Here is a 27,562-nt window from a genome sequence, read left to right on the forward strand (position 1 = left end):
TTCAATGAAACAAAATATTACCCACTTCAAATATGTACATGAAATATACCATACTTTCATAAGTACAATCAGCTGAAGGATAAAAAAATTATTAATAAAAGAAGTAGAACAATAGCAAGTGGAATAGTTTCAACTTGCATTTCAAACAGTATGGTATCTTTTCATCTATTAACATGGACTACATTTATTTGTGTTGAGGATCAGCTGCCAATGATTGCACCAGGCATTGATCAGAACTGCATCCAGTGTGTTCAGTAGCTGCTGTCAAAAACTCCTATACATCTTTAATGAGCACCTGGCATATGTACTACATATCTTTAAAGAGCACCTAGCATATGTACTGAATGCACAGCAGAGTTGTTATTTCCCTGAGAGATTTCTATCATCTGTTTCACATTGGAACCTCCAACAATGAGCAGTCCTGTCCTTTGTGCAAGCTCAAGTCCAGCAAGACGATTGGGCCCTGTCCCAAGAGCTAAGGTAATTCGTGCTGGCTCACCTGAGTCATGAGTAACAATTAATTACTCACATCTGTTGGTAAGGATTATTCACCTTCAGGCCATATACGCTTGACCTGATCAAGGTCTGCCACTCATCCTGAAGTGTTCATAATTTTGCCAGGGCAGGTGTATGTATTGCTGTGTCAGGGTTCACCAGTAGGATAGGAGGTACCTTATTAGTTTGTCTTTTAATGCTCTGCTCAAACGCCTTAATTGTGTTCGAAAAACAAGCACCTGTAATTGTTTGACTTGGTTTTAACACCTCATAGTACATGACATCGAGCTGGTCCCATCAAATGCAGAGCAGGATCTTGGAGCCATGAATATTCGGTTTGGTCATAGACGTGAAAGCATGGACGGGATATCACCATGATTTTTTGCATTTAGGTTTATCGTAATGAGCCCATTTTTCATCCCCGGTCACAATGTGATGCATAAATCCCTTCCATTTTTGCCTCTGAAGCAACTGTTCACAAACACACAAACGCCGTTCAACGTCTCTTGGTTTCAACTCACACGGGACCCCAAGTTCCTTCTTTCTGAATCATGCCCATAGCCTTGAGACAGTTTGAAATGACTTGCTGTGTCACTCTCACTAATCGTGCCAATTCTTTTGAGTTTGACGTGAGTCTTCACTCTGCAATGTCTCCGATTCTGCATCTTCGAAAACATTCTCTCTTCCACCACTATGCCGGTCAACGATGTTAAAATCACCATTCTTGAAGTGTTGAAACCACTCGTGACACATTCTGTCACTAATAGCGTCCTTACCATATGTACTTGAGAGTATTTGATGAGACCTCAGCCACTCTTTCCTTCATATTGAAACAAAACAGTAACACCTCCGAAAATGACGAGAATTAGGCTCATAAACTGACATTTTCAATCAAGAACAACTCTATGATACAGGCACAAATCAACTAATACTTGAATGAGGTTGTGTTGACCGAGGTCCAAGCTAACTGCCTGACGTCTGCGATCTGTTTCTTTCGACTGCTACTTACCGTTGTCGCCACCTGTCGGCAAACGGCATAAGCAAAGTTGTACACTTTGTATTACATGACCAACATGCTATTCCGTGTTGCTCAATTATTTCTCAGTAATGTTGGCATCTCATGAAGTTAAAGAAAGACTCAAGGTGGTGAAAGCCTATACACTGTTCTTTCTACAATTTCTGTACAGAATGTGCATTGTAGATAGCCGTGTTCTAACCTTGAAAGATGCCATTGCATTTTTGGAAAAGGTGCAACAATTTCAGGTGCTTGACATACCAAATGGTTTATACACCACCATTACCCTGTACCACAGTTACATTACACTGTGAATCCATAGTCGTTAACTTCTTAATGAACACTTTAAGTATGGAAACTCTTGAACACCTTACAGGAACAGGCATTTGTGTGATTGGGAGACCCACTCTTCCGGCCCTGTGTTCTTTATCAGACCCTGTTAAGTCATTTTCTTTCCTGTTTTGCTGATGCGCTCATTACCTGTATTCAGTGCAGCACTGTTATGACGTTCTATGTTGATTCATTGCATACAGTTTATGTTGTACAAGTTGTTGCATTGATCATTCATTGTTTGTACCCTTTTTAAGTTATCTTGCAATAGAGAACATTAACCTGTAACCATACAGAAGCCAAAGAAACTTTATGTGATACGTAAAATTCATCAACATGCAATAGGTACTGATTTGGTATAGCTTATACATGTAGAAAGTCCAGGACATCTTGCATAGTGAATACTGACCAATCTGGGCCTAGTTTTATCCAGTTTCCCTAATACATAAATAGATAGTTTTGATGTGTTGCAGCATGATGCTGCAATTCAGTAAATACATTTGTCTCTACAGAACTATGTATGCTATCACTATCTAAATATGCATTTCATCTGAATGTTTGAGGAAAGATATTAAATGGGCTTCAGTGGAAACCAGTAATATTTATGGCACTATTCCTTTGTGGACATTTATTTTAATAAAACTTGGATGAATAATTTGCATTCCTGACTGGCAATAAGCAGAAATAGTCTCTTGAATACAGAAGATGGCTATCGTAGGACTATAATAATTGGTAACTTTGAAATATATGAAACTAATGGTTTAGAAAAAAAGCTACCATTCATTCTACACGCAAGGAGATGAGTAGTGGACAGACTCATGAAAGGTAAGTGTTTTCTGCAGTGGTTTCAACTTTTGCCTAAGTTACTCTTCAGAGCAGAGAGACAAAGGAAAAATAGAGAGAGAGGGGGGGGGGGTTGAACTATTTCTCCACTATGAAGAATGTGAAAATTCAGCAAAAACACTTCTTTTTTATGATTCCTCTTGCCCTCATTTCTAATATGAGGGTGTCCTATGCCTCAATAATTATTTTAAAACAAGATATTAAATTACTAAAGAACGATGTCTTGAAACCACCAGAGGCAGTTGTAATGAATATTTATTTGTAGGCAACTATTTTGAGTCAAGCAACCAGCTTTCAGTTGCAGAATAACATGACAAAAGTTTCAAAGCAGTTTCCTTGTAAATTAAATTTGGTACTGTGTTGGCCAGACATGTGCTTAACTCTGTAATAAGACTTTCTGTTTTTGTCTTGGTGACTGCTGGAAAATGTATCAGATAAAAGACACAAATGCAGGTGACAGTAACTGCAAATAAAAAAAAAAAAACAATTGTGTTTTTCATGCTCAGCAAACTCCCTTAAGCTGGATGTAATGTTAATCTGTGTTTTGAAGATATAGTCATTTGACTGAAACTATTTGCCTGTGAAAAATATTCATTACAACGTCATTTGGTAGTTTTGTGGTGCCATTATTTAAACACATTAAAGTCTTGCAGCACTGTTTACAGAAAACACTTTTAACATATTACTGTTGGTTGGCACTTGTTCTCCTCCAGCAAGTAGAAAATCTGCTCTGTGCTGTTAGATGTAGTAAAGTAATTAATTTTGATATTCCATATTATTCATTTAAATACATGATTATATGAATTAAAGATTATCTCAAAAATAGAATACGATATTTGAAATGTGGCAACATTCTTCTCTGTGAACATTCCATTTGCACTGTAAACAAATTTGTAAGGGAAAGTGTCATCCAAATAAACATATTAAATTTGGTATCTCATTTATTAAAAACACCTTTAAAAGAGTTAATATATATAAATATATTTATACAAATTTAGTAACAAACATATTACTCTGTTACAAACATTTTGTATAAATAAAGGCACATGCAGTCTTCTAGTAGGAAATTACAAATGGTCCGTGATTTTTTTTCCCTCAAATGATGAAATAATTAAAACACACACAAAATTGTTGCTTTTTAACAAATAAGTTGACATGCTGTCTTATAAAGGCAATTATCTGAAGCCCAAAAAAGCTTCTCTAAAAAAATGAAGCATATGTCTCTATGTACACACAATTTTAGTGACAAGCAGTATTTTAAAGTATGACTGATGCTGCTATCCAAAGTTGTGTTTCTGTGGACTTATGACCCTAAGTACTGAGGTTATCAGCACCCTGCCTGCTATTCAAAGTGTGGCTCAGGTACAACTTCAGTGCATGAAACAGTGTCAACCCCGTGGAAATAAATCCAGATTTTATAATGCTCTTCAGAAGCAGGACAGAAATTTGAACTGATGAATGTTTGCTAAGAATCAAGTTATTTTGTTAACCATTCGTACATTAATTATGCGTATAGAAACATACACCTCTTCTAATAACAAGGCCACATTTGTTTTGAATAATAGGTACTTAACAATTGCCACAGTTTTCTGTATCACATTAACTTGTTCGAAGTTTTTCAGTTTTGTGGTTGACATTCACAAATGAACACTTTCTTTACTCTTCACATTACCTTCCAACCCTGTTTCCTATGACCAAATAGAAGGCCCTTATGAGGCAGCATGTACCAACTGAACTGTTTCCCAAATGATTAAGTGTGAGGATTGGTCAGAGTATGTTTTGTAACATCTAGAGTATGACAGTTCCAGCACACAGAGAGACTACAATGCTTTGAGAACATCAGCTCATTTAACAGGGCAGAGTTACTGTGTCTCTCACCCAAACTACATTCTACTGTAGGTTTAATTAGTTGCTAACAGGACTACAAAAATTTTGAATATAAAAAGATATTTTTGTGGAAGCTAAAATTTGTATTCCCTATACAGTGTGTTCCACTAAATACAGAAGGAAATAATATAAGAGTATTGACAGCAGTATACTAAAGACTTGTGAAAAATGAGTGAGAAATAACTTTTACACTTTCCTGCAGGCATCACTGTTGGCATGGAGGTAAACTTGGAGTCAACAAGGTCACAAGGTCAGCTAACAAATTTGAGATTTAACAGAAGACAAAGCACAGAGAACCACTTCGTATTTATTCTGTTGTATTCCATGGTATCAGGGCTGGAGCACTGATCTACAGTCTGAGACGTGTATGAGTAGTCAAGATAATTGACATTTTCTTACTTGCGGTGGTAAATCAATTGGATGTGAACCTAACTTTCATCAGTGCAGATTGTTGAAGTTGTTTAATCTACACTAAGTAGGTAGGTTGTATTGCACATAATCATACAGCATGATAAAGCTCACAAACCATAAGTCTGTGCTAAACACATGTGCGTTATCCAGTGAAAGCCCCAGTGTACAGGTACTGTACTTTATAAATTGCTTTTAATAGCAAAATGTATCGTAACAGGACATATATCAAATATTTGCAGTGTACAACAATCACTGCATGTTGCTGGCTGCTGTGAAAACTGATTGTAAAGTCCAGTGTGAAACACACCCACAGTACAGCTATCATCTTCATTTGTGAGATTTTCATACGAGTGATGTGATTTAGTAGGTATGCTTCAAATGTAAGAATTCTGCAGGGCCTAATATTCTCACGAATTTACCAAGGGAGTTAATGGATTTGGCATTAGCCTTTGGCAGTAGGACAAGTTTCACAGTTTGGAGTGTACAGTTGTCTTTCTTGTTGTACTAGTTTTCCTGTAAAAGTATTCACTTGAATTACGTTATTTTTGCTTAATCCTAAATTCATTATTCACTCAAGAGTCATAATAAAAACATTTGGTTTTACACACAACACTGAGGCAGGAAATTTCAAACTTGTACATTATGCTAGCTCAAGCTGTTGCATACATTACTACTTTCTGATTTTATGTCAGGAGAAGGGACTGATCTGTGTGAGTAGGAAAATGCCTTTGATCCAGAAAGCATATGCAAAGCTTCAGGCAGCTCAAGTATGGAATTCAGTATGAAGTCTGGTCGTGGATCCAGTTCTTGTTGTCCTGTAAGTGGAACCCATACAGTTGTTCCAATATCAGCCAACAGTGCACCACAGATGTCAGTTTCAAGTTTGTCACCAACCATGAGACAGTGTTCTGGTTCTGTCTGAAGCTGTTTGCATGCCTCTAAAAATATTGCTTTTTGCGGTTTTTCCCAAGGCAGATCTCCAGATACCAATATACAGTCAAAGCAGTTTTGAAGACCTAATCCCTGTATCTTCTCCCACTGAGCACGAGATGTTCCATTTGTAATCAAACCTAAATGATACTGAGACTGAAGTTTATGCAGCAAAGCCCAGATCTCAGCACCAGGAAGTAGATATGTCATTCTTAATTGAAGCCACATCCTGTATACATTGTCTGAAAACAATTGTAATGGATAATTAAAATGTGTTCAATGAATATATCAGTAAAAGTTACATATTATAATTGAAAATACATTATTAGTAATAATAATTAGAATAATAATGTTCATATTAATTATCATTATTAAGGATTTACAGATGCCATAGTTTCTTTGTTTGCTGTGAAAATTCTTGACAGAATAGGACAGTTAGTAACAACCAACCTGATATGTGTGCATATGTAGAGCCAAGTGCTTGGGTCCATAGAAAGAGTCGCCATTGGTCAAGACTCATGTCACTATTTTCTGGACAAGATTGGAAATTCTTCAGAAATATACGTGTGTATGCTTCAGCTTTTGATTTTGGTACATCATATTCTTCTTGTAAGTATTCTGAAACCTGTTAATTTACAGTGTTTGTGGTTTATTTAGCTTGTATGTTATTCTGAGTCAGAGTAGGTAAAAATTTAAATATAGACCATTAATTAAGATTGACTGTATTATGAATGGCGAACCAACATTTCCTGACTTCATTTTCCCATTTTTGCCCTTTCACTCAAGGTTTGAGCTTGATGGTCATCAAAACAAGGCATTTGTTTATTACTTCCTAGTTCACAACTATAATAAGCAGTTTCTCTATAATTAGTAGTTTCAGTTGCCTTGGACACAACTGGATTGCTTTCAGCATGGAAAAGAACACCCCACTAACTAAGTACGGCATTAGATTATTTTGTTTGTTTTTAAGTCCATAGTCTGTAACGCTTAAACAAAACTGTTAATTTATTCCTAAATCTGAATTACTGTATTTGCTATTTATTGTTGTATTCAGAAGACCTCAGCAGATCTAAATGTTACATGTAAAGAAAACTGAGTAACATTGAAGTATGTAGTATCATGTTAGAATAGAGGAAATTTTCAGCAAAGAGCTGACCCCACAAAGAAGCTTTTGATGGAAGATTGTTTCATATTCTCAGAAAGGAGAAGATATACTTTTTAAACTAGAGCAAGAGACTCTGTTTGTGTTTTTATGGCAAGAAGGTTGTGAGCGTTTTAATAATTATTCAGCTAATTGAAAATAAATATGAATCATCTTGCAGCCAGATAACACTGCATGAGCTTTATTATCTATCATATGTCTTTAATTCGGATCTTAATAATACTGTGTTGCAGTCTGTTCTTGTTTTTCCCCCCCTCTGTGTAATTCACAAATCAAATTTTAATATCGGATGTGTGTGATGTCCTTAGGTTAGTTAGGTTTAAGTAGTTCTAAGTTCCAGGGGACTGATGACCTTGGAAGTTAAGTCCCATAGTGCTCAGAGCCATTTTCTAAAACTTGACAGTGAGCCAGTGAGGTATTTGCATTCAAGTGCTGTACTAACCACTTCGCTCTCATTGCTTGAGCTGATTATTATACAGCCTTCTCTTTGATTTCTCACAATGTTATCGTCAAGATGCAGCTTTAGCCAAAAAATTGGCAGGTACAAGACATGACTGTGTATCTTAAAATGTACTTTGTGTGTTGCCTGTAGACTTTAAACTTCATCTTACAGATTTCTCCCAGAACCTGAAATTCAATTGCCTTGGAGACAACTGGATTGCTTTCAGCATGGAAAGGAAAGCTCTTCTAACTAGTATGACATTCAGGTTTTTTTGTTTGTTTTTAAATCCATAGTTTGTGAATGTTAAACAAAACTGTTAATTTGTTCCTAAATTTGAATTATTTGCTATTTTATTGTGTGTGTTCAGAAGACCTCGGCAGATCTGAATACTACATGTAAAGAAAACTGAGTAATATTAAAGTATGTAATATCATGTTAGAATAGAGAAAATTTTCAGGAAGGTGCTGATCTGCTTAGTCACTACTGTAAAAACTTTTCAAGCTAAGACTGAATGGCAAACAGATATTACATACACAGTTATTACTGGAACCCACTCTTGGAAGACAAAATTGTGTAGAGGCACGCTGTCACATTTATGTCTATGAAGAAACACTGTCCTACTTAGCTATCTAAATACTTTTGTTAAAGAAACCTTTTGCAAGAATGCCTCAGTGTATACACTCTCTCTCCCCCCCCCCCCTCCTCCCTCCCCCTCCCACAGTCATTATTGTGACAGCTGACATATCCATCAATTCTTTGCACTTATCGATACTCCTTACTTAATCTTCAATTTCAGTCATTGTCTGTCTTCATTGCCATTGTAATTTTTTTCACGTTGGACACTACAGACATCAAATTAAGATTATGCTTGTGATTCATATATGTGTGAATTAATAAAATGAAGAATGCAATAGGAATTGGTTTAAAAGATATCCTTAAACTTTTCAAAATAAAATTGTGCGCTTTCAGAAGGTTTACATACTTTTGGCAAAAGAGAATATATGTATATAAGCTCCACAATACTGCACTATGGATTGATAGACAGGAGAAAGAATAAACATATACAAACTGCTTCACAGCACTACACTACACTCTGGAGTCCTACAGTATACCATCTGATTATTGTTCACTAGCTCATTTGGTACAAAATTTTCCCACAGTATTTTGATGAATTTCTCAGGATTACTAATGCATTCAGTTACAAAAATACCCTTGTTGCTCTGTTTCCATCCTACTACTTCGTGTGGGTGGTAGTGTCTAATCGCAACATCATTGTGATCCATAAGAGAAAATAGCTTGTTTCATGCAATGACAGAAATTTGGAATCATTTGCAGTTTCATTAGAAAACTTAACTACCAATTTTTGTACTGATAGAGCATTCCTGTTTTTTATAACACCACCTGCTTAGTTGATTCAAATGTACATGTGTGAACTTGATCGTCTAAGGAATTAGAAATGTAACAAGAACAAAATTGCCTCCAAATTATTCCCTGTTAGTGTAATTACAGCAAATCAACTCATTTTGTTTCAAGTCTACTTCGTCCATCCGAGATAAGGTTCCAAGCTGCACTGAAATTTCTTTCACTAGTCATATTTCAGACTGGAACACAAAACATTCTTCTTGCTAAATTAGGAAATTGGGAAAGAGACTGCTGTTATGCTTCCACCTCTCAGGTGGATCGTCATTGTCACCACTATCCATTCAGGTTAAATAAAAGTCAATTTCATCGATAGATTGAGTATGACATGGTCCACAATCTAGTCACTCTGAAAACAGAGCATTTTTTTGACTGCTGAGCATGATTGACATTCTCTCAGTGGCCATTATAAAAACAGTGAGATATTACTGCCATGTCATAATTTTGTTGTAGCTTATCAGGAACTGAATCTCATCTCATATTTGATGCACAGTATTTAGTGTTCCATCCCTATCAGAAACAGACCATTTTCAATAATCAGAAGGTCAATCACAGACACATTTCACTTCTGTGCAACTTTTGAATTTTAGCTATCTCCCCTACGAAACAGAGACAGCACTCATTCGACACCCGTAGCATCCGCAGGTAATAGACGATAATATGATAGTTGTGCTGTACTGTATAGATTCTTGTGCCACTGAAATTGGCACTTTGCAGTTTTCATTTGCAGGACACACAGAATCTGTTAAACAAGAAAATGGGTCCACAGTAATTTAAATGTACCTATGTATCTTTGGGCCCTGTGTTACAATGACTTTTCAATTTGTGTACCCGTAACAAAAAAGACTGAACTGTTAGAAACTTCTTGCCTTCCAGCACTTCTGTTGCATCTTTGAATGACTCTAAGAATGTGATGAGTTCTTTTTGAGTGTTGTTGTCATAACTAGTAAGTTGGTAAGACAGACGCTTCACTCCTGAGGCATTTCCATGATTTAATCATACTGCCTAACTGCAGACTGTAGCATTCTGTGCAAGCCTACCTAGTGTCCATTTCTTGCTTCAAGCTTATCTGCATCAAATTCACATCAACAGTTTTCTTCACAAAGTGGACAGTATCTTTGACAGCATAAGTTGTGGAATTAATTACAGCAAACTCATTTATCAAATAATCATCATAAAAAATGCGTTTCAGGACTGTGTTCAACACATTTGTAAAGCATTATGCATGCTGAAAGGATTGCAATGCCTTGCATTCATTAGTACCTTGATTGTCAACAAGTGAAAGCATATTCAAATGCTGGCAGTTTACTCCTACAAAGCAAGTAATGTTTTCTAGATGTAGTTGTTAATTCCTCAGATTTTTTTTTTCTTCACAGGAAAAGGAGTTGCTTTCACACTCCCCTTCATCTCACATATATGCGCCATGATCCTACAATGGGGAACTGAGTGGCCACTGAGGTTAGGATAGTAGACTTTTTGACCATTTGAGCCTGCTCAAACGAGCACCAAGGAAGTTGAGTGCACTTGCTCGCCATGTCCAAAGCAATTGTATTGACATCTGCCAGACTTAAAGCAGAACTGCATTCACTGAGCAATATGAGCGAGCATAAATGTCAGATGCAGACCTCTGTTGCTCAGTTTTGAGTATCTGTATGTGATGTCAAGATAACACTTGGGTAACAAAGCTGCTTTTAGATGTAGCACCTTTCAGTTGCATTACTGCAGGTGCTCATTATCAAACAACATGTTACAGATTGTCAACTTTAGAAAAATTTTGGGACTCATTTAAACAATAAAGTTAGAAGTTAAACTGGAGGTCTTTTTAGTATTCATTGCTTTATTAACAAGGAGCTTTGTGTGCTCAGACACTGGAATTTAGCCAAATGACAAGTGCCAAACACTGAAAGACCGGATCAGTTTGGAAATGGGACAGATTTTACCAGAGTATCATAACTTTGTCGCAGAAGTGTATTTGATGCAGTTTTTCCATTCTTTAGTAAACCTATGTTTTCCATTGAAAGCAATACCTGAATGGTCTGAAAATAACTCATAAATGTATCATTGCATCTGAACAACTTACATTTTTCGTACAAAGTACTTTAGTGGAAAGCTCCATTTATGCAGATGGCAAATGAACATCCTCCCATCTTGTTTCTTGATAACTGCCTGTGCATGGCTCTCAATGATCCATTAGATAAAAATATAGTGGGATTCAGCTATAGGAGGGGGACGTAAAGGTTTTCCTGCTATCAAGAAGTCACATACCACTCAAACTAAATAAAGCAGAGTATTTTTTGTGAAACTAAATATTTTGTGAGAAAGTCAGAACTCTTTCCTCTACAGTACACTAATTATTCAGTAATCTGAAACACCATTCATAGAGTTGAATATTTCTGGAAAGGGTAATGAAACATTCAACACATTTTTTTTCTCTCTAGTTTATTGTGATTTATCTTCATACTTCCAAATGCAATATGACTGGATAAGATAAATTGGCCCGTGTACTTCTCTTAGTGATATCATACAATGCAACAAGATATGAGGAAGTCTAACAGAATGAAAGTAAAAAATAAGTACAAACAACAATTGTGGCATGAGGATTTTCCACTCATGAGCTACCAAAGGAAAGACAAGAGATCAGAGCTGACACACACAAAGTCAACAGCAGGAGTCATGAATTAGACTTAAACTTGGTATGAATCTAGCTTGTGAAGCAATTCAGTGTTGAATTGCTGGTATACAAACTTGCATATATGTGAGGAGAAGCACAAGGGGTAAATTATGTGTGCAGTGCTTTCAATAGTTGACAGATGACTTCCATGCCCATTCCCGATTCAGTTGTTTCGGCAACTTAAGAATATACTCTTCTTTTATTAAAAATATTGTTAGTGCAAGATGTAGATATCTGACCAAAAGTATTTGAACACATATTAGTAAACATTAATATGGATGTGTGTCCCCTTTGCCTTTGTGCCAGGTTGAACTCTGCTGTAGACACTTTCAACAAGACATATGAATGTCTTTGGAGCAACTGACAGTACATTCTTCCCCAAGAGCCAAGACCAGAGAAGGTAGTGGTTTTTGATGCTGGGGTCTGGAGTGAAGTCGACTTTCTAATTCCTCCCAAAGATGTTCGATTGGATTCAGGTTGGGGGTCTGGAGGAGGAGGAGGAGGAGGAAGAAGAAGAAGAAGAAGAAGAAATGGTCCCCTTACCATAACACCATACTAAACCTGATGGCAGGCAACCTCCGTGCACTCGCCAAACCATAACACTTCCATCAGATTGCCACATAGTGTAGCATGATTAATCACTTTAAATTACTCGTTTCCAGTTATTCATTGTCCAGTGACGCTGCTCTTTTCACCGCCTCAGGTGTCAGTATTGGCTACAAAATGTGTGGCTTGTGAGAAGCTGCTCAACCATTGTGCCTCATTCTTTTAAAGTCCTTACGCACGGTCATTCTGCTAGCTGTTCTGCTGGTAGCACTCTGTACCTCACTAGTGATTCCTTCCAATGATATCATGTGACCTCTCTCTCTCTCTCTTTTTTTTTTTTGACCATCCTCTGCAATGCTCTAGATGGTCCCAGTCTGTCAGTGCATGAAGTCTGCCTGGTGTGGTTGTTACTTCGCATTTCCACTTCACAACTACATAATCCCATCACAGTCAGTCAACATGAACAGCTTTAGAAACATTTAAATCTTCCTAGTAGATTTGTTACTCAGGCAACATCCGACGACTACCATGTTCGAAGTCACTGTACTATCCTGGCCCATCCATTCTTGCTGTTGCTGCTTCTCCACAGACAACACATTACTCTCCACCTGTTGGATCCATCTCTTATGACATCTAGTGGCCATTTCCAGATTACATATGGATGTCAGCATCCTTTTTACTGAATTGTGTATATATTGGTTCATGTTCACTTAAACTGGTGAGCAGTGTTTCTCAGGCAGAAAACTAATATACAGCTATGATGAAAGTCATTTCACAGAATTCCTTTTTTCTAAATCAAGTGCAAAATACGTCAAATTTCAAGACCCTGTTTAACATAAACGTTTATGGTTTACAGCATTTCATTTGAATCACAATGCACATCATCCTTATATGTTCAGTTACATAAGTTCGACCCTCTAATGATACAGTCTTTGGCTATTTGAAATGAGATACGATGTTCAGGGACCAGAGACCATCATTCGACTCAGTGCCAAGCATGTACTGTAAACTGAAAGGGATCACTGCTGACAGCTGCAGCAGGGCGTTATGCAGTATCAGCGTTGATGATTGAAAATGTGTACTGGACCAGGATTCGAACCAGGGACCTCTTGCTTACTAGGCAGGTATGTCAACCATAGCACCACCTGAGACACAGCAGAATCACAATTGTGCGGACATCTCATGGCCAATCCACATTCCCACTGAGCACCACCTATCCACAATCCCTACCAACAGCCTAGATCACATAAAATATTTCTTTATTTAAGACACCAGGTTTCGACAGACTTTGCTGTCATCTTCAGGTCTTAAAAATCTTTTTATTGTGGAAAATGTGTTCATATATACATCACAGATGCTCGTTGCATTATGACAAACCTTTTAGAATGTGCTGATTTTTATCCACGTGACAACTTGGTGTGAAGTTCAGCGTGAAATGGACATGTTTTCACAACAAACATATTTTTAACACCTGAAGATAAGCAAAGTCCATCAAAACTAATTGTCTTAAATAAAGAAACGCCTGCATTTTATGCCATCTAGCCTGTTGAATGTTTTTTAGCAACTAAAACAGATCACACTTTCATTACTCTCAAAATGAGAAAATTCAATTGTACTATTTGAGTGCATCCTTAATGGCCTCTTTTTTATGCAGCACAGTCTTATGAGAGAAGATGGAGAGTGTAACTCACACTGCTTTGCTTTCATCAACTTCATCTGTTCTAGAGACAAAACTATATCAGTCAATCCCCTCAAGAAAATCTTTAGTTGCTAAATTACCAAACTTTATGATTTATGAATGTAGGTACTTTCCCATATGCTTTGCATCTATCTTAATGCCTCCTAAAAATCCAGTATAACTTTGTTACATACATTTTTGTTATTAAACATCTGTATGTATCATTGGATATTGTCAGTGATGTAGGATCTGAACCGTTTTTAATTGACGTGTTAAAAGGTCTACCAGAAGATGAGAGCATAATCATAAGTAGTCTCCTGTATATACGGTTCCACAGCGGCTTCAAATTAAGGGAAGTCATTGTCCTGTGTATGTTGTTTCTATTTTGGGAATAAATGCATTCTCTATCAACTGCATCATCTTAACTTGCCTCAATAAATAATTTTAATTAGTAGTGAATAAATAAAGTCAATATTGCTCTGCTTGAAATTCATTAATCCATCTGAGATACATCATTAACTTTCACCTACAAACGTTAAATAACTGTGAATGCTGAGAAAGCACAGAATTATCCTGTCTTTAGAACCAAAGAAAGTATCTTAAGACAAGCATGTTAATGGTCTATGTTGCAATGTTTTTCACTAAGTAAATGTACTGCAATTTTAAAACGGCCTCAAGAGAGATTGTATTATGATCTGTGAAACATGTGAATGCTCAAACTTTTCTCTGAGCCTAGTGAAAAAAATTCAAACATAATTTGTGAATTTGTTCCACACAATTAAATGACAGTTGGAACCCTTAGTCAGTACTGGTGGTAGTGTCCATTGGCAAATATTTCAGTAATGTCTCGCACTAACATCATTAACTGTCACACCAAATATAACACCAAAAGATACTACAGATTTTACGAAGTAAGTTGATAGCACACTGGATAGATGTTAGCTTTCCAGTTAGTGAAAAAAAAAAATGCATTCATGGGTCTGAAAAGGGAGCTGGATGCAAAAAGAAGAGATTATATGGAGAAGACAAGAAAAAAAAAGCACAAAAGAGTTGAGAATGCAGCAGTTTTACTGTTCTGAACAGAAGTATATTTTAAAATACTACTGTATGTGCACAGAGTGGAGGACCTGAATGTAAAAAGTTTCAATTGTGGTGAAAAAGTATTGTGTTGTATGGGCAGTGAGTGTGAAGTACCTGTAAGCACTCTCATGTGTACCTCCAGACCTTCATAATATTCAAATACAGTGAGATGAAATCAGTGCCAGAGATCACTTAGTCATACAAAGATTTTTTGCTACATAGAAATGTGTATCACTAGTATATACGTCTTGTGACTGTGTATTCATTTAATCTAAATGCTTAATGCTTGGCATAGTAATATTGTTAGTACATCATGAAATATACTGCCCATATAAAAGTCCCTATATATGGTTTTTGTGTGAGCATAAGCTAATGATGGTAGCTGTACAGATGAAAGCTAGGAAAAGCATTGTGCAAGTATAATACTGCAGAGCTGAGTGCACATATATGAATCCTAAAGGACTACAACAATCATAATTTTGGCTGAATAATTAGTCAATTACTTCACAGAATTAGTACAAAACTGAATTGAGTATACATGCAGTCTCTAAAACACAACAGACTATACAAAAATAATTATATCAATTAGTCAAGGCCTTAAAGTGGGTTTTTTTCAACACCAAAGTCACAATCAGTCTCCAAAGCACTGTCTGTGTTAATTACTTCTGCTCTCAGTCATTTTTCTGTTTATATTGCACCATGCTTCTTTGCATGCTACGTTAAATCTAGTCATCTAACAATGTTCTATACTGCTGCTCTAGTATCCTTTACCTCCTCGATTCTTCTTTCTCTTTCCCAGATTTCTTAACACTAACTTTTCATGTGTTGTTTGTTAACTAATCTTTGTGTAAATTTCTCTTGCCTATATAATTTGCACTTCTTAATCTTCTTTATGAATGATCTGATCTCCTTTTTGACAATGATGTATTTTATCTCCTTTACTGTATTTCATATCCATCAATATTAAGAAAGTAAGGAATGAAGGCTCTAATTTCACCGATTACTTTTGGTAAAATGGCAGTAGTCATTGCTGGCAAGTAAAAACATGTCTGTCTAAATGTCAGTCATTTATGTAAAGGAAAAGAACCTTAAAATGATCAAGCAATAATTTTCAGGCCAAATTCTAAGGCATAAGTTTCCCAACAATATTCAAGACATAGCACAGGTAGTCTCTTACCTTCCTCGAACTAATTTTGGAGAAAATAATTAGCACAATGGAAAACTGTGTGTACTAGGTATGAAGTCTTTGTAGAACAGCTACATATGGTGTTGACTCTGCACTAGTGCTTGATGGTGGGATGAACAAAGTCAGTGATGTGAAATTCTGTATCTGTAACTGTGGCTGTATGCAATTCATAACGGCAGCAATTACAAAAGACCAGTACCTGCAAATACCCCTTACTGTTAGCTGCAAATATCAGTTCACAAGAACTGATATGCAAGGGGCCTACTGAGATACTCTCTGGCCTGTCACTACACTTCTATTTCTTTCTTAATGGACTTACCAAATGTAATGGAAGGTCAAGAGTCAGTGTATAGTTTTACTGTTTCTATCTACATCTGACAACTGAAAAGTACACGTTCTTCTCCTCCATTGTTGTACCCCCCAACCCATACCTAGGATTATTTGTATTTTGGACTTTACATGCCTATTCACATTATTGCTAGATTTGGACTTGATCTTGATCTAGAAATACTTTTTTATTGTTAATATGATATTAAACAAAACCAAATGAAGGTGAGAAATGTTTCCCTCTTACAAGCCACTCCCTTTTTTTCCCCTCTGAATATAGTCACTTTCACACAATTCAATTACATTTTTAATTTCACTGGTCTTGGTGTTCACACACAGTCTAACTTCACTGCTCAATCACCTGTAATGCTTGTTCTATTCTTTGCTGATTCTTCATTACATCATGTCTGTCCTCCACTATAACAGTAACCACTTTAAACAGTAAACACCAAAATGTTTCATGTTACCATTTCATACAGCTCATTTCTCTATGTTTATCTATTTTACTCAATGCATTAGATTAAGACTGTTAATTTGGATACTAGGGATTGACTACAGGCTTTTTTCCCAATAATGTGAGTGGTTACACTATCATTTCTCATGCTAGCAGTCAATGGAAAGTGTTTCTCATATTATCACAGCACACTTGTGTTACCCAAAAAATTCCTACAGAATTCACCACACTAGATATTGTAATTACACCCCATGCCATATAGTATACAATCTGATCATAAAATACCTCTATCCAACAGTGGCATAGATCGTAGTACTCCAGGACTCGCCCAAAAGTAGCCAGACTGAAGTTTTTCTTGTGAAATTAAGCATTGTGGTTGTGTTGGAATTTATAAGCAAGTACAATCAATGACACTTTTTTGATCTCCACATGTTATCACAAAACTCTCACAATTGAAAAGTAATACAAAAATATATACTATTTTTACAGAATTTGTAATTTCCCATTATTAATGCCTACAGTAACAAAGAAAATAAAATGCTTTATAGAAAAGACACAACACAATTTAGTTATACAAAGTTACAAGTAACTGACAACTAATCCCCAAAAAGACGTTTTCCAAGTTCCATAAATCTGTGGGTTCTGCATACTGACAGTGCATCATGTTTCTTAAGGACTTTTGCAACACTGTTGTTTGCATCAACAAGGCGACAAAGGAAATCTTCATATGCTGCTTTGGTATTTGCTGGTAGAGAACCTGTTTTAACTTTATTCAGTGTGTCAATAATACCTTGAGCCCATCCACTTTCAATTGCAAATTCAGATATCCAAGGGACAAGGGCCAACACGGCACTCATAGTCTGCATTCCTAAAAACCACAGTTCCATGAGTTCTATCCAATACTTCTTATATGCCATAGTAACAACAAGTGAGGTGGCATCATTTGATTCATCTACATTAAATGCATCCCATAAGAAACGAATTGTAGCTTGTATATACCGACAGATGGTGAAATCATTTTTCTTCACTTTCTTAGCCTGTTGTTTCAAAAGTAAAAGACCAAGAACTGCCATGTTGCCATGAAGGACCAGATTTTCTGGTATGTTTTTCAGTTCTGGTAAATTATTAAAAATAAATTTCAGTAATGTGGCAAACAAAGTACTTTCTTCGACAAGTTTTGGTTCTAATACAGTTATATTCATAAAAATATTACAAATACTAATCATGGCTGCTCTGGAATCCTTCATCTCCTCCAGTGTTTTTGGATCTAACTCTGGTTCGGGACCTTTTACTTTGCCCCTCTCCGATTTAGGGACAGGTGGCTTTTTATAGTGTACAATTGACCAATGAAATGCAAAAGATTCATACAATACTTCATCTTCTTTCACATCCAACAAAATTTTTCGGGCTTTTTCTTCTACAGCCAAATGACACAAAGCTGGAAGCATGAAACGCAATACATTTGCTTGACTAATTGGATCTTTCTGAACTGCTGCCATATCAGTCACTCCTGACTGGGAGGCTTGGGCCTTCTCAGTCAGATATCTTGATCTGTACGCATAAAATGTTTCATTAGCTATTGTTAACATAAAAGGTAATAATGTATAAACTGCATTCCTCATGGCTGAGGTTTCTTGTGCAAGCCAAGCAGACAAAACTCTCACCATGGCACAAATAAACATTTTTGCTTTTATATCTAAAGTGTCCTTATTTTTAGGAAAGTCTTTTGACACTTGCAAAAGAACATTCATCACAGCTGCAAATGCACCTTTTAGTGCTGTATACAGCTGCTGCTTTTCTTTCTGTTCCAGTTCAAGTGTGTCTGATGCTACAAATGAAATAGATAATTCTAACACAGTGAAGCAAGCTGAAACAAGATCTGCATTGGCCATAATAGCCTGAAATTTCTGGTCCTCAAGTTGCATTCTAACCTCAATTGAGCAAAGTTGAACCAAGAGCATAAAGAACTGACGTGGCTTATCTTCATCTGTCAGTGTCCACTCAACACCCAATATTTCTACCATGACTGAAGCAAGTTTAAGAGCAGGGTCTCTCTGTGATTTACCTATTTTGCTAGACAAAATATCTGTCAATCCTTTTTGAATAGTTCCAGGCCATATTTCCTCAGTGGCTGTTGCAGCAATTATTTCCTTCCTGCAATTAGCTAGTAAGGCCTGAAGCACCCCACAGAGTTCAAACTTCCGCTCACTATGATCAGTCTCAAAATCTAGCGCTATTTTAGTCACTATCGCATGGAATGGTTTTGGATTATTGTCCCATGCAGAAGGCCCGACACAGCTAACAAGAGTCACTAATATACTAAGGGCTTCATCAGTCTGAAAACTTTGCTGCGAATATATCTCAGACATTTTGGAAATAGCACCAGCATCTAGCAAAGCTTTCTGACCAGGTTCATGTGCAGCTATATGCTGAAGGCATGTGTATGCCTCATTTACAACCATCAGATTATCATCAAGATCGTCGTCATCTGCTTGTTGCACGATATCCAAGAACACGGGTATATTAGCAAGCATCTCTGGATGAGTTGCGAGTTCAGCATCTGAGCAGAAACTTGACAAGACTGACAATGCCACTGACTTGTAAACAGTTGGTGGACAATCAGCAGGAACGTCCGGGCTTAGCAACAGTCTCTTCAAGAACGGGAAACCAATTGCTTCAAACAGAAGTCTTTTGCTGGCAGTATTGCAATCTTTAGCTTTAACAAGTTTCGTCACCATAAAAAGGGCAGCAAACTTTTCAGTATCGCTCTGGGACGCCTTGAGAATAGCTACACACTTCTTTACAGATTCTGGAACCCCTCCCGACATGATGGAGGAAGTATTCACACACTTTTATGAATGGAAACTACGTGAAGAACATAAACACAAGTTCGCCGTTTGCACTGCTTAAACTTTCACTTCGAAACAACTGCGTAAACAAACGAAATCAGCAGCACGATTTTCGTGTCACAGGCCGCTAAGCGACTAGCAGAAGCTGCCTATCAGTCAGTCTATTTTCGAAAACACATTGACCGTCGCCCCGAAGTCTATATTTGGAACACATGTCTAGAGTTTCCATAGCGTCTCCATCAGCTTCCGTGGTCGAGTTATTTCTAGCACTCAAACGCGAGTTCCGCCACTATCTATCGATTATCGGACAACATCGATATCCTTGTGTAGAGTCGCTTGGAAATTAACCTCGAACAACCGGTATATAGATGCGTCTTTGTTTTCGTTTAAAAATACTGTACCTTTTCACACGTCAGCTGATCACTTTTCCTGGTAGTTATTAATGTATTGTCAAGATCAAATAATATCGCAGAAACCTTTCGGGTTCTTATCGAACTATCTTTGATATTTGTTCGCATACTGTGTATAATATTTCTTCTACAGGAGTACAATACACGGAGCAGCATAAATCACTGTAGTGAGTAGTCGTTTTCTACAATTCACTTTTAAAGGCCTTTGAACTGAAACCAAAGCCCACAACGCCGAAGATAGGAACTGATCGGTTAATACACGATAAATATCATTGACGTTCTAGAAGGCTGTATAGGTTATCTACAATAGAGGTGTAAAATGCGTATTGCAGTCTAGTTCAGACTTAATTTTATTTGGAAAATAATACGTCAGCAATTAGTTTCTTCTTCCTATGTGTACCAGAAACAAGTACTATCAGCAGAAGTTGTTGCTTACTGTCTTCAAAACACTACATGGTATAAATTGTACTTGTAAGTAGTGTCCCAGGATGTAACTTTTCACTCGCGGGACGCGCAAGCGGAATAACAGAGCGTAACTCGATTTAACTTCGCATCTGGCGTTCGAGTCGCGACAATTTGTGCTCCATTAGCGGAAGCCGATTACAGTTCCTCAGAATTTGGAAACTCGGCAAGCTTGAGTTTTGCGAAAAACTGAAACAATGGAAAATGGCTAAATCTAAAGATAAAAAAGAGAGAAATTCAGGTGCGGAAAAAGTCGCATGTAGCAGATTTTTAGTGACGATATATGAAGGAGAGGAAGGTGTTTCTTGATAAAATAATATCTAGAATAGCTGAGATAAGACAAACTGTGGCGATAATGGAATTTAGTTTAGGAGGAAATCTCAACGTTAATTGGTGTTTTTCGTTCAGTTTTTATCTTGCCAACTAATGTTTCACCTATCGAGTGTCAACATCATTCGTGTCACGACCATCTTTATGATGAAGAGAATTTTTGCTCATTGTCTTTCATGAATCGAAGTTGGAAGATAGCTTTCCAGAGAGTCACATATGCAATTTGTAAACAGCTTTATAAGCAAAATAAGTCCGATGTAATTAATTTATCTTTCATATTTGTGGTCTTGACAATAATGAAGCTATGTGAATAAACATGTACTGTAATATAGAATATTTATTTCGGAGCAATGTATGTATTTTAATTTGAAACTATATTGTTTATTATTGTCAAAGTTCCCCAGAAAGATAAGATTGTTTATTTATTTTATACTATACACAATGTCTTTGTAGATATTAAGTTGTTTTTTATTAAACTGAATATAGTTCACACGTTTTTGATTGTTGGTGGGTTTATGTATTAGAGTTTTTGATATACATTTAAGTAACACCATGTCTGGCAGAATTATGGCTATAATGAGTTTCAGTTGGTTTGCTTTTGCCACAAGGAGTAATGTCTAAAAAATATCTCAGTGACATGACATACAAGTAATTAGCATTGACCAGGCAGTTATTAAATTTAATATTCACTTCACATTTAGAGCATTCATATCACTTATTATAAACATTTATATAAAAAGACTCCATTTGTGGGTTTTGCTGCAGTATGTATGCAGCAGAACGTGAGTCCAATATGCAGTGACATGCAGGCAAGGGATTAATGTGGCATTTCTATCTTTCCAATGTGCGTGCAGTAAACGTGGAAACTTGAGCTATGGAGATGTTATTACCAAATTTGTCGAAACAGGACCACTATTCTGTTATTCTTTTCTCAGCTGCCAAAAGGCAGACAGTGTGAGGCATGTACCAGAGAATGAAGAATGTGTATGGGACAGCATGTCTGCCAAAAACTACCATTGTGGAATGATGTGCCAAGTTCAGTGCTTGTCACAGGTCTACGCAAGACGCCAGTCAGTCTGGGTGACCACCTCGTCCACTGGAAGTGGAAGACATTTGAGCACCAACCCTACAGTCCTGATAATGTAATTTAGTATAGTTGCTATTTCCCTTCAGCCTGGCTGTCCAGATCACCTGATCTTAATTCATGTGAGTTCTGGGTGTGCAGCTATCTGAAAGATGTTGTGTTCTGTGTTCCAGTTAAGAACGTTGCTGAACTGAGCACACGTATTGCACAACACATTCTGAACATTACCCCCAAGAAACTCGTCTGTTGTGGAACATGCTATTTCTCAATTTCAACTTGTGCCAGAAGACATTGGACAGCACATTGAACATGTCTTGGGCCAGTCTCACAACAATTAGAAACCAATGTCATCTCGCTTTTTATGCAGTTTTTGGCCCAGGACAATTAAAAACAGATTTTCCTCATCTGATGTCATATGAACTTGCTGTGGTGGACGGGCTTACCTAACTAACAGTGGCACAATTGTTGACTACCAAACTTGTGTGGTCATGCACATTAAATAGTATGGATAGTGTAATGTGCAACTCAAACTGTAGTCGTCGTTTTGCAATTCATTTGTCGTTTGTAACTGGCCCAATTTGCATTAAGACTCTTACAGTACCATTTATTGCTAAACATTTGGTTAACTTATTATTTTTTTGTTCAATGATGTTCCCCCTGCCTCAGTAACATGGTGTTCAAATTTTATGTCATTCTAAGAAGTGGTTCTATTTCTGCAGAGATGGACAACCCACCAGCAAGAAGGAATTATTTGAATGGAACGAAAATTGTAGGTGTGATGTGCACATACAGACAAACAAACGATTACAATTTCCGAAAAATTGGACGATTTATTCAAGAGAAAGAGCTTCACAAATTGGGCAAGTCAATAACGCATTGGTCCACCTCTGGCCTTTATGCTAGAAGTTATTCAGCTTAGCGCTGATTCACAGAGTTTTTGGATGTCCTATTGAGGGATATCATGACAAATTCTCTCCAACTGGCGTGTTAGATCGTCAAAATCTCGACCTGTGTGGAGGGCCCTGCCCATAATGCTCTCAAAGTTCTCAATTAGGGAAAGACCTGAAGACGTTGCTTGCCAAGGTGGAGTTTGGAAGCATGAATCCAACCAGTGCAAACTCTCGCCGTCTGTATGTGAGCATTACGTTACTGAAATTTAGGTTGCCAGGCCATGTGGTGGACGAATCAGGTTAGTATCAAACCACTGTCCGAGTCGTCTCCAGACACGTCTTTGCTGGCCATCAGGGCTCAGTTCGTAGTGTGACTCGTCAATGAACGCGGTCCTACTCCAGTCAATGAGATTCCAGCCCTAATTTGCCTGACACCACTGCAAACAGGCTTGTTGATGTACAGAGGTGAATGGTAGTCGATGCAAGAGGCACCTTGAGCTCAGCCCTCTTTCTGTGAGCTGCCTATTAATTGACATTTTGGTCATAGATGTAACAGTTACACATCAGATCAGTGATAAAGGTGAATCCGGGGTTCTGTGTGCCTCTTTGACAATTGCTCAGTCAACATGTTCTGTTGTCCCTCTGGGTCGAACACTGCCTTTGTTGCACTGTTTTATGCCTTGGTTCATCCATTCCTGCCAACATTGTCGACTAGTGGCGTCGCTCCTATTCAAATGTCGAGCAGTTCGCTAATTACTCCAGCTGGCTTCTTTGAATCTAACTACATGTCCTCTCTCAGCTGCTGACATCTGTATGTATCACTCATGCACCTGTCTGTGTGACAAACTTACTGTCCAACTGAGTACACAGAATGAAATTCACAAATAATTTATGTCCTGGTATCGGTATGTCCCCTGTTTACTATTCTTGCCAGCTGTGTGGTGAAATTGGTGCTGTTGTGTCACACTTTTGTCCATAGGCTTCCAAAGTTCACAATTTTGCATTTTTTGTTAATACCTGTGTGAATGTCAATTTCTAACCAGTTTTGAGTCATCAGTCTTCTGTCTGGTTTGATGTGGCCTGCCACGAATTCCTCTCTTGTGTCAACCTTTTCATCTCAGAGTAACAGTTGCAACCTATGTCATCAATTATGTGCTGTATGTATTCCAACCTGTGTCTTTCTCTACAGTTTTTACCCTCTACAGCTCCCTCTTGTACCATGGAAGTTATTCCCTATTCTCTTCATAGATGTTCTAACATACAGTCCCTTCTCCTTTCCAGTGTTTTCCATAAGTTCCTTTCCTTGCCGAATTTGCAGAGAACGTCCTTATCCCTTAACTTTTCAGTCCACCTAATTGTCAACATTCTTCTGTAGCACCATACCTCAAAGACTTCAATCATCATCTGTGCCATATTTCCCAGAGTCTATGTCTCACTACCATACAATGATGTACACCAAATGTACATTCTCAGAAATTTAGTGCTCAAATTAAGACCTACGTTTGATACTAACAGACTTCTCTTGGCCAGGAACGCCCTTTCTGCCAATGCTAGTCTGCTTTTTATGTCCTCCTTGCACCACCCATCATGGGTTATTTTGCTGCCTAGGTAGCAGAATTCTTTAACCTCAACTACTTTGTGATCCCCATTCCTGATCTCAGTTCTCTCGCTGTTCTCATTTCTGTTACTTCTCATTACTTTCATCTTTCGTCGATTTACTCTCAATCCATATTCTGTATTCATTAGACTATTCATTCCATTCAGCAAATCCTGTAATCCTTCTTCATTTTCACTGAGGATAGCAATGTCATCAGTGAATGTTAACATAGATACCCTTTTGTCTTGACATTTAATCCAACTTTTGAACCTTCCTTTTATTTAGTCATTGCTTCTTCGATGTGCAGAGTGAACAGTAGGGGCAATAGACTACACCCCTGTCTTAAAACCTTTTTAATCCAAGCACTTTGTTCTTGGTCTTCCAATGTTATTGTTCCCTCTTGGTTCATGTACATAAGGTATGCTACCTGCCTTTGCCTATACCTTACCCCTATTTTTCTCATAATTTGGAACACCTCGCACCATTTTACATTATCGAACACTTTTACCATGTCGACAAATCCAGTGAAAGTGTCGTTATTTTTCTTCAGTCGTGTTTCCTTTATCAAACGCAACGTCAGAACAGTTTCTCTGGTGCCTTATCTTTCCTAACGCCAAACTGTTCGACATCTAAACAATCTCCAATTCTCTTTTCCGGTCTTCTGTATATTATTATTGTCAGCTGACTGTGTGACAATTCCCGCACTTGTCGGCTCTTGCTATCTTTGGAATAGTGTGAATGATGTTTTCCCGAAAGTCTGGTGATATATCGCCAGTCTCATATATTCTACACAGCAACACGAATAATCATTTTGTAACCATTTCCTCCAATGATTTTAGAAATTCCAATGGAATGTTATCTATGCCTTCTGCCTTATTTAATCTCAAGTTGTCCAAAGCTCTTTTAAATTCTGGTTCTAATATTAGATCCCGTATCTCTTCCCAGTCGATTCCTGTTTCTTCTTCTATCACATCATCATACAAGTCTTCCCCCTCATAGAGCCCTTCAGTGTACATGTACTGTTTCCACCTCTATGTTCTCTCTTCTGCATGTAATAGTGAAATTCCTATTGCATTCTGAATGTTACCAACCTTGCTTTTAATTTCACTGAGGGTTATTTTGACTTCTCTATATGCTGAGTGTCCTTATGAGATTTTTTTCGAATTCTTCACATTTTCATACCGCCGTTTCGCCATAGTTTTCCTGCACTTCCTATTTCTTTCGTTACTAAGTGGCATGTATTTCTGAATTTCCCTGAAAATATTTGCACTTCGTTCTTTCACCGATTAATTGAAGTATTTCTATTGTTATCCATGGCTTCTTTGTAGTTACCTTCCTTGCACCGACGTTTTTCTTTCCAACTAGTGTGATTGCCCTTTTTAGAGATGTCCATTCCTCTTCAACTGAACTTCCCACTGAGCTATTCCTTATGCCAGTATCTATAGCCTTAGAGAATTTCAAGCATATCTCCTTATTCCATTATATTTTCGATTCCCACTTCATTGCTCATTGTTTCCTCCTGACTAGTCTCTTAAACTTCAGTATATCTTCATCATTACTAAATAGTGATCTGACTCTATATCTGCTCCTAGGTGTGCCTTACATCCAGTATCTGTTTTCGGAATTTCTGCCTGACCATGCTGTAATATAACAGAAATATTCCCTTATCCCCCAGCCTTTTCCAAGTATACCTCCTCCTCTTGTGATTCTTGAACAGAGTATCCACTATTACTAGCTAAAATTTATTGCAGAACTCAATTATTCTCTCTCCTTTCTCACTCCTAGTACCAAGCCCAAACTCTACAGAAACCCTTTCTCCTTTTTCCCCCTACAACTGCATTCCAGTTCCGTATGACTATTAGATTTTCATCTCCCTTTACATACTGAATTAACCATTCAATACCCTCATATTTTCCCTATCTCTTCATCTTTGGCTTGTGATGTCAGCATGTATATCTGAACTATAATTGTCACCGTTGGTTTGCTCTCGATTCTGATAAGAATAACCCTACCACTGAACTGTTCACAGTAACACACACTCTTTCTTACCTTCCCATTCATAACAAATCCTACTCCTGTTATACCATTTTCTGCTGATATTGATATTACCCTGTACTTGTCTGATCAGAAATCCATGTCTTCTTTCCATTTCACTTCACTGACAACCCCCCCCCCCTCCCACTATATCTAGATTGGGCCTCTGCGCTTCACTTTATTTCCTTTTTCAGGTTCTCTATCTTACGTATCATGTTCAAATGTCTGACATTCAAAACCCCAAATCGTAGAACGTTAGACTGTCATTGTTTATTCAGTCTTTTTCTCATAGTCACCTCCCCTTGATAGTCCCCTCATGGAGATTCAAACGGGGGCTAGACCTTTCGCCAATGTAGAGATTATCATGACATTTTTTCAGGCCCCATGTCCTTAGCATACGTATTATGTGTCTTTAATGCAGTGGTCTCCATTGGTTTCTGCATCCTCATGCCATTGATTATTGCTGATTCTTCCACCTTTTATGGGCAGTTTCCCATCACACGGGCAAGAGAGTGCCCCAAACCTCTGCCCTCTTCTCCATCCTCTTTGATAAAGCTATAGGCAGAATGGGGGTGACTTCTTATGCCAGAAGTCATTGGCTGCCGTTGCTGATAACCTTAATTCAAAATATAAGCAGTTGGAAGGTTTGAACCCAGGACCAAAAACTTTTTGATTATTAGTCAAACACACTATGCTTGAACTGCAACATCTTTTTTGTCTTAGAGTGTATATTACAACAGAGGTACCATTAATATGTTGCAATCTTGAAGTTTAATTTTACAGGACTTCCTCGATGTAAATTTCCTCTATGGAACTGATGACTTCCTTGCACAAATTTTATAATTTTCGTGACATGATAAGCTTGGGAAGAAATCCAGTAGTATATATTGAATAATTTTGGGCTGGTTAGCGTATCAAATATTTTTGTCACTAAAATGTGTTTATATTTCTTGAGCATATCTTCTTATATGGCTTTCCTACACAAATATTTTTCCTACCGTCAATTTCGGAATTTGGAAATGTTCTACAT

The 27,562-nt window shown here is 37.4% G+C and overlaps 2 protein-coding genes across 2 annotated transcripts; both read right to left on the reverse strand.

Moving 5' to 3' along the window:
- Positions 1–3,606: 3,606 nt before the first annotated feature.
- LOC126259240 (N-acylneuraminate-9-phosphatase) lies at positions 3,607–20,314 on the reverse strand. Its single transcript, XM_049955866.1, has 3 exons — positions 20,127–20,314; positions 6,362–6,536; positions 3,607–6,153 (listed from the first exon to the last, which is right to left on the reverse strand). Exons 1-3 carry the CDS (start codon positions 20,289–20,291, stop codon positions 5,627–5,629), a joined length of 867 nt encoding a protein of 288 aa, XP_049811823.1. The 5' UTR covers positions 20,292–20,314; the 3' UTR covers positions 3,607–5,626.
- On the reverse strand, positions 17,166–20,068 carry LOC126259234 (neurochondrin homolog). The gene has a single exon (XM_049955855.1). It carries the CDS (start codon positions 19,702–19,704, stop codon positions 17,473–17,475), a length of 2,232 nt encoding a protein of 743 aa, XP_049811812.1. The 5' UTR covers positions 19,705–20,068; the 3' UTR covers positions 17,166–17,472.
- Positions 20,315–27,562: the final 7,248 nt, after the last annotated feature.

Source organism: Schistocerca nitens, chromosome 1 (genome assembly GCF_023898315.1).
Source record: "Schistocerca nitens isolate TAMUIC-IGC-003100 chromosome 1, iqSchNite1.1, whole genome shotgun sequence".
NCBI classification, from domain to species: domain Eukaryota; kingdom Metazoa; phylum Arthropoda; class Insecta; order Orthoptera; family Acrididae; genus Schistocerca; species Schistocerca nitens.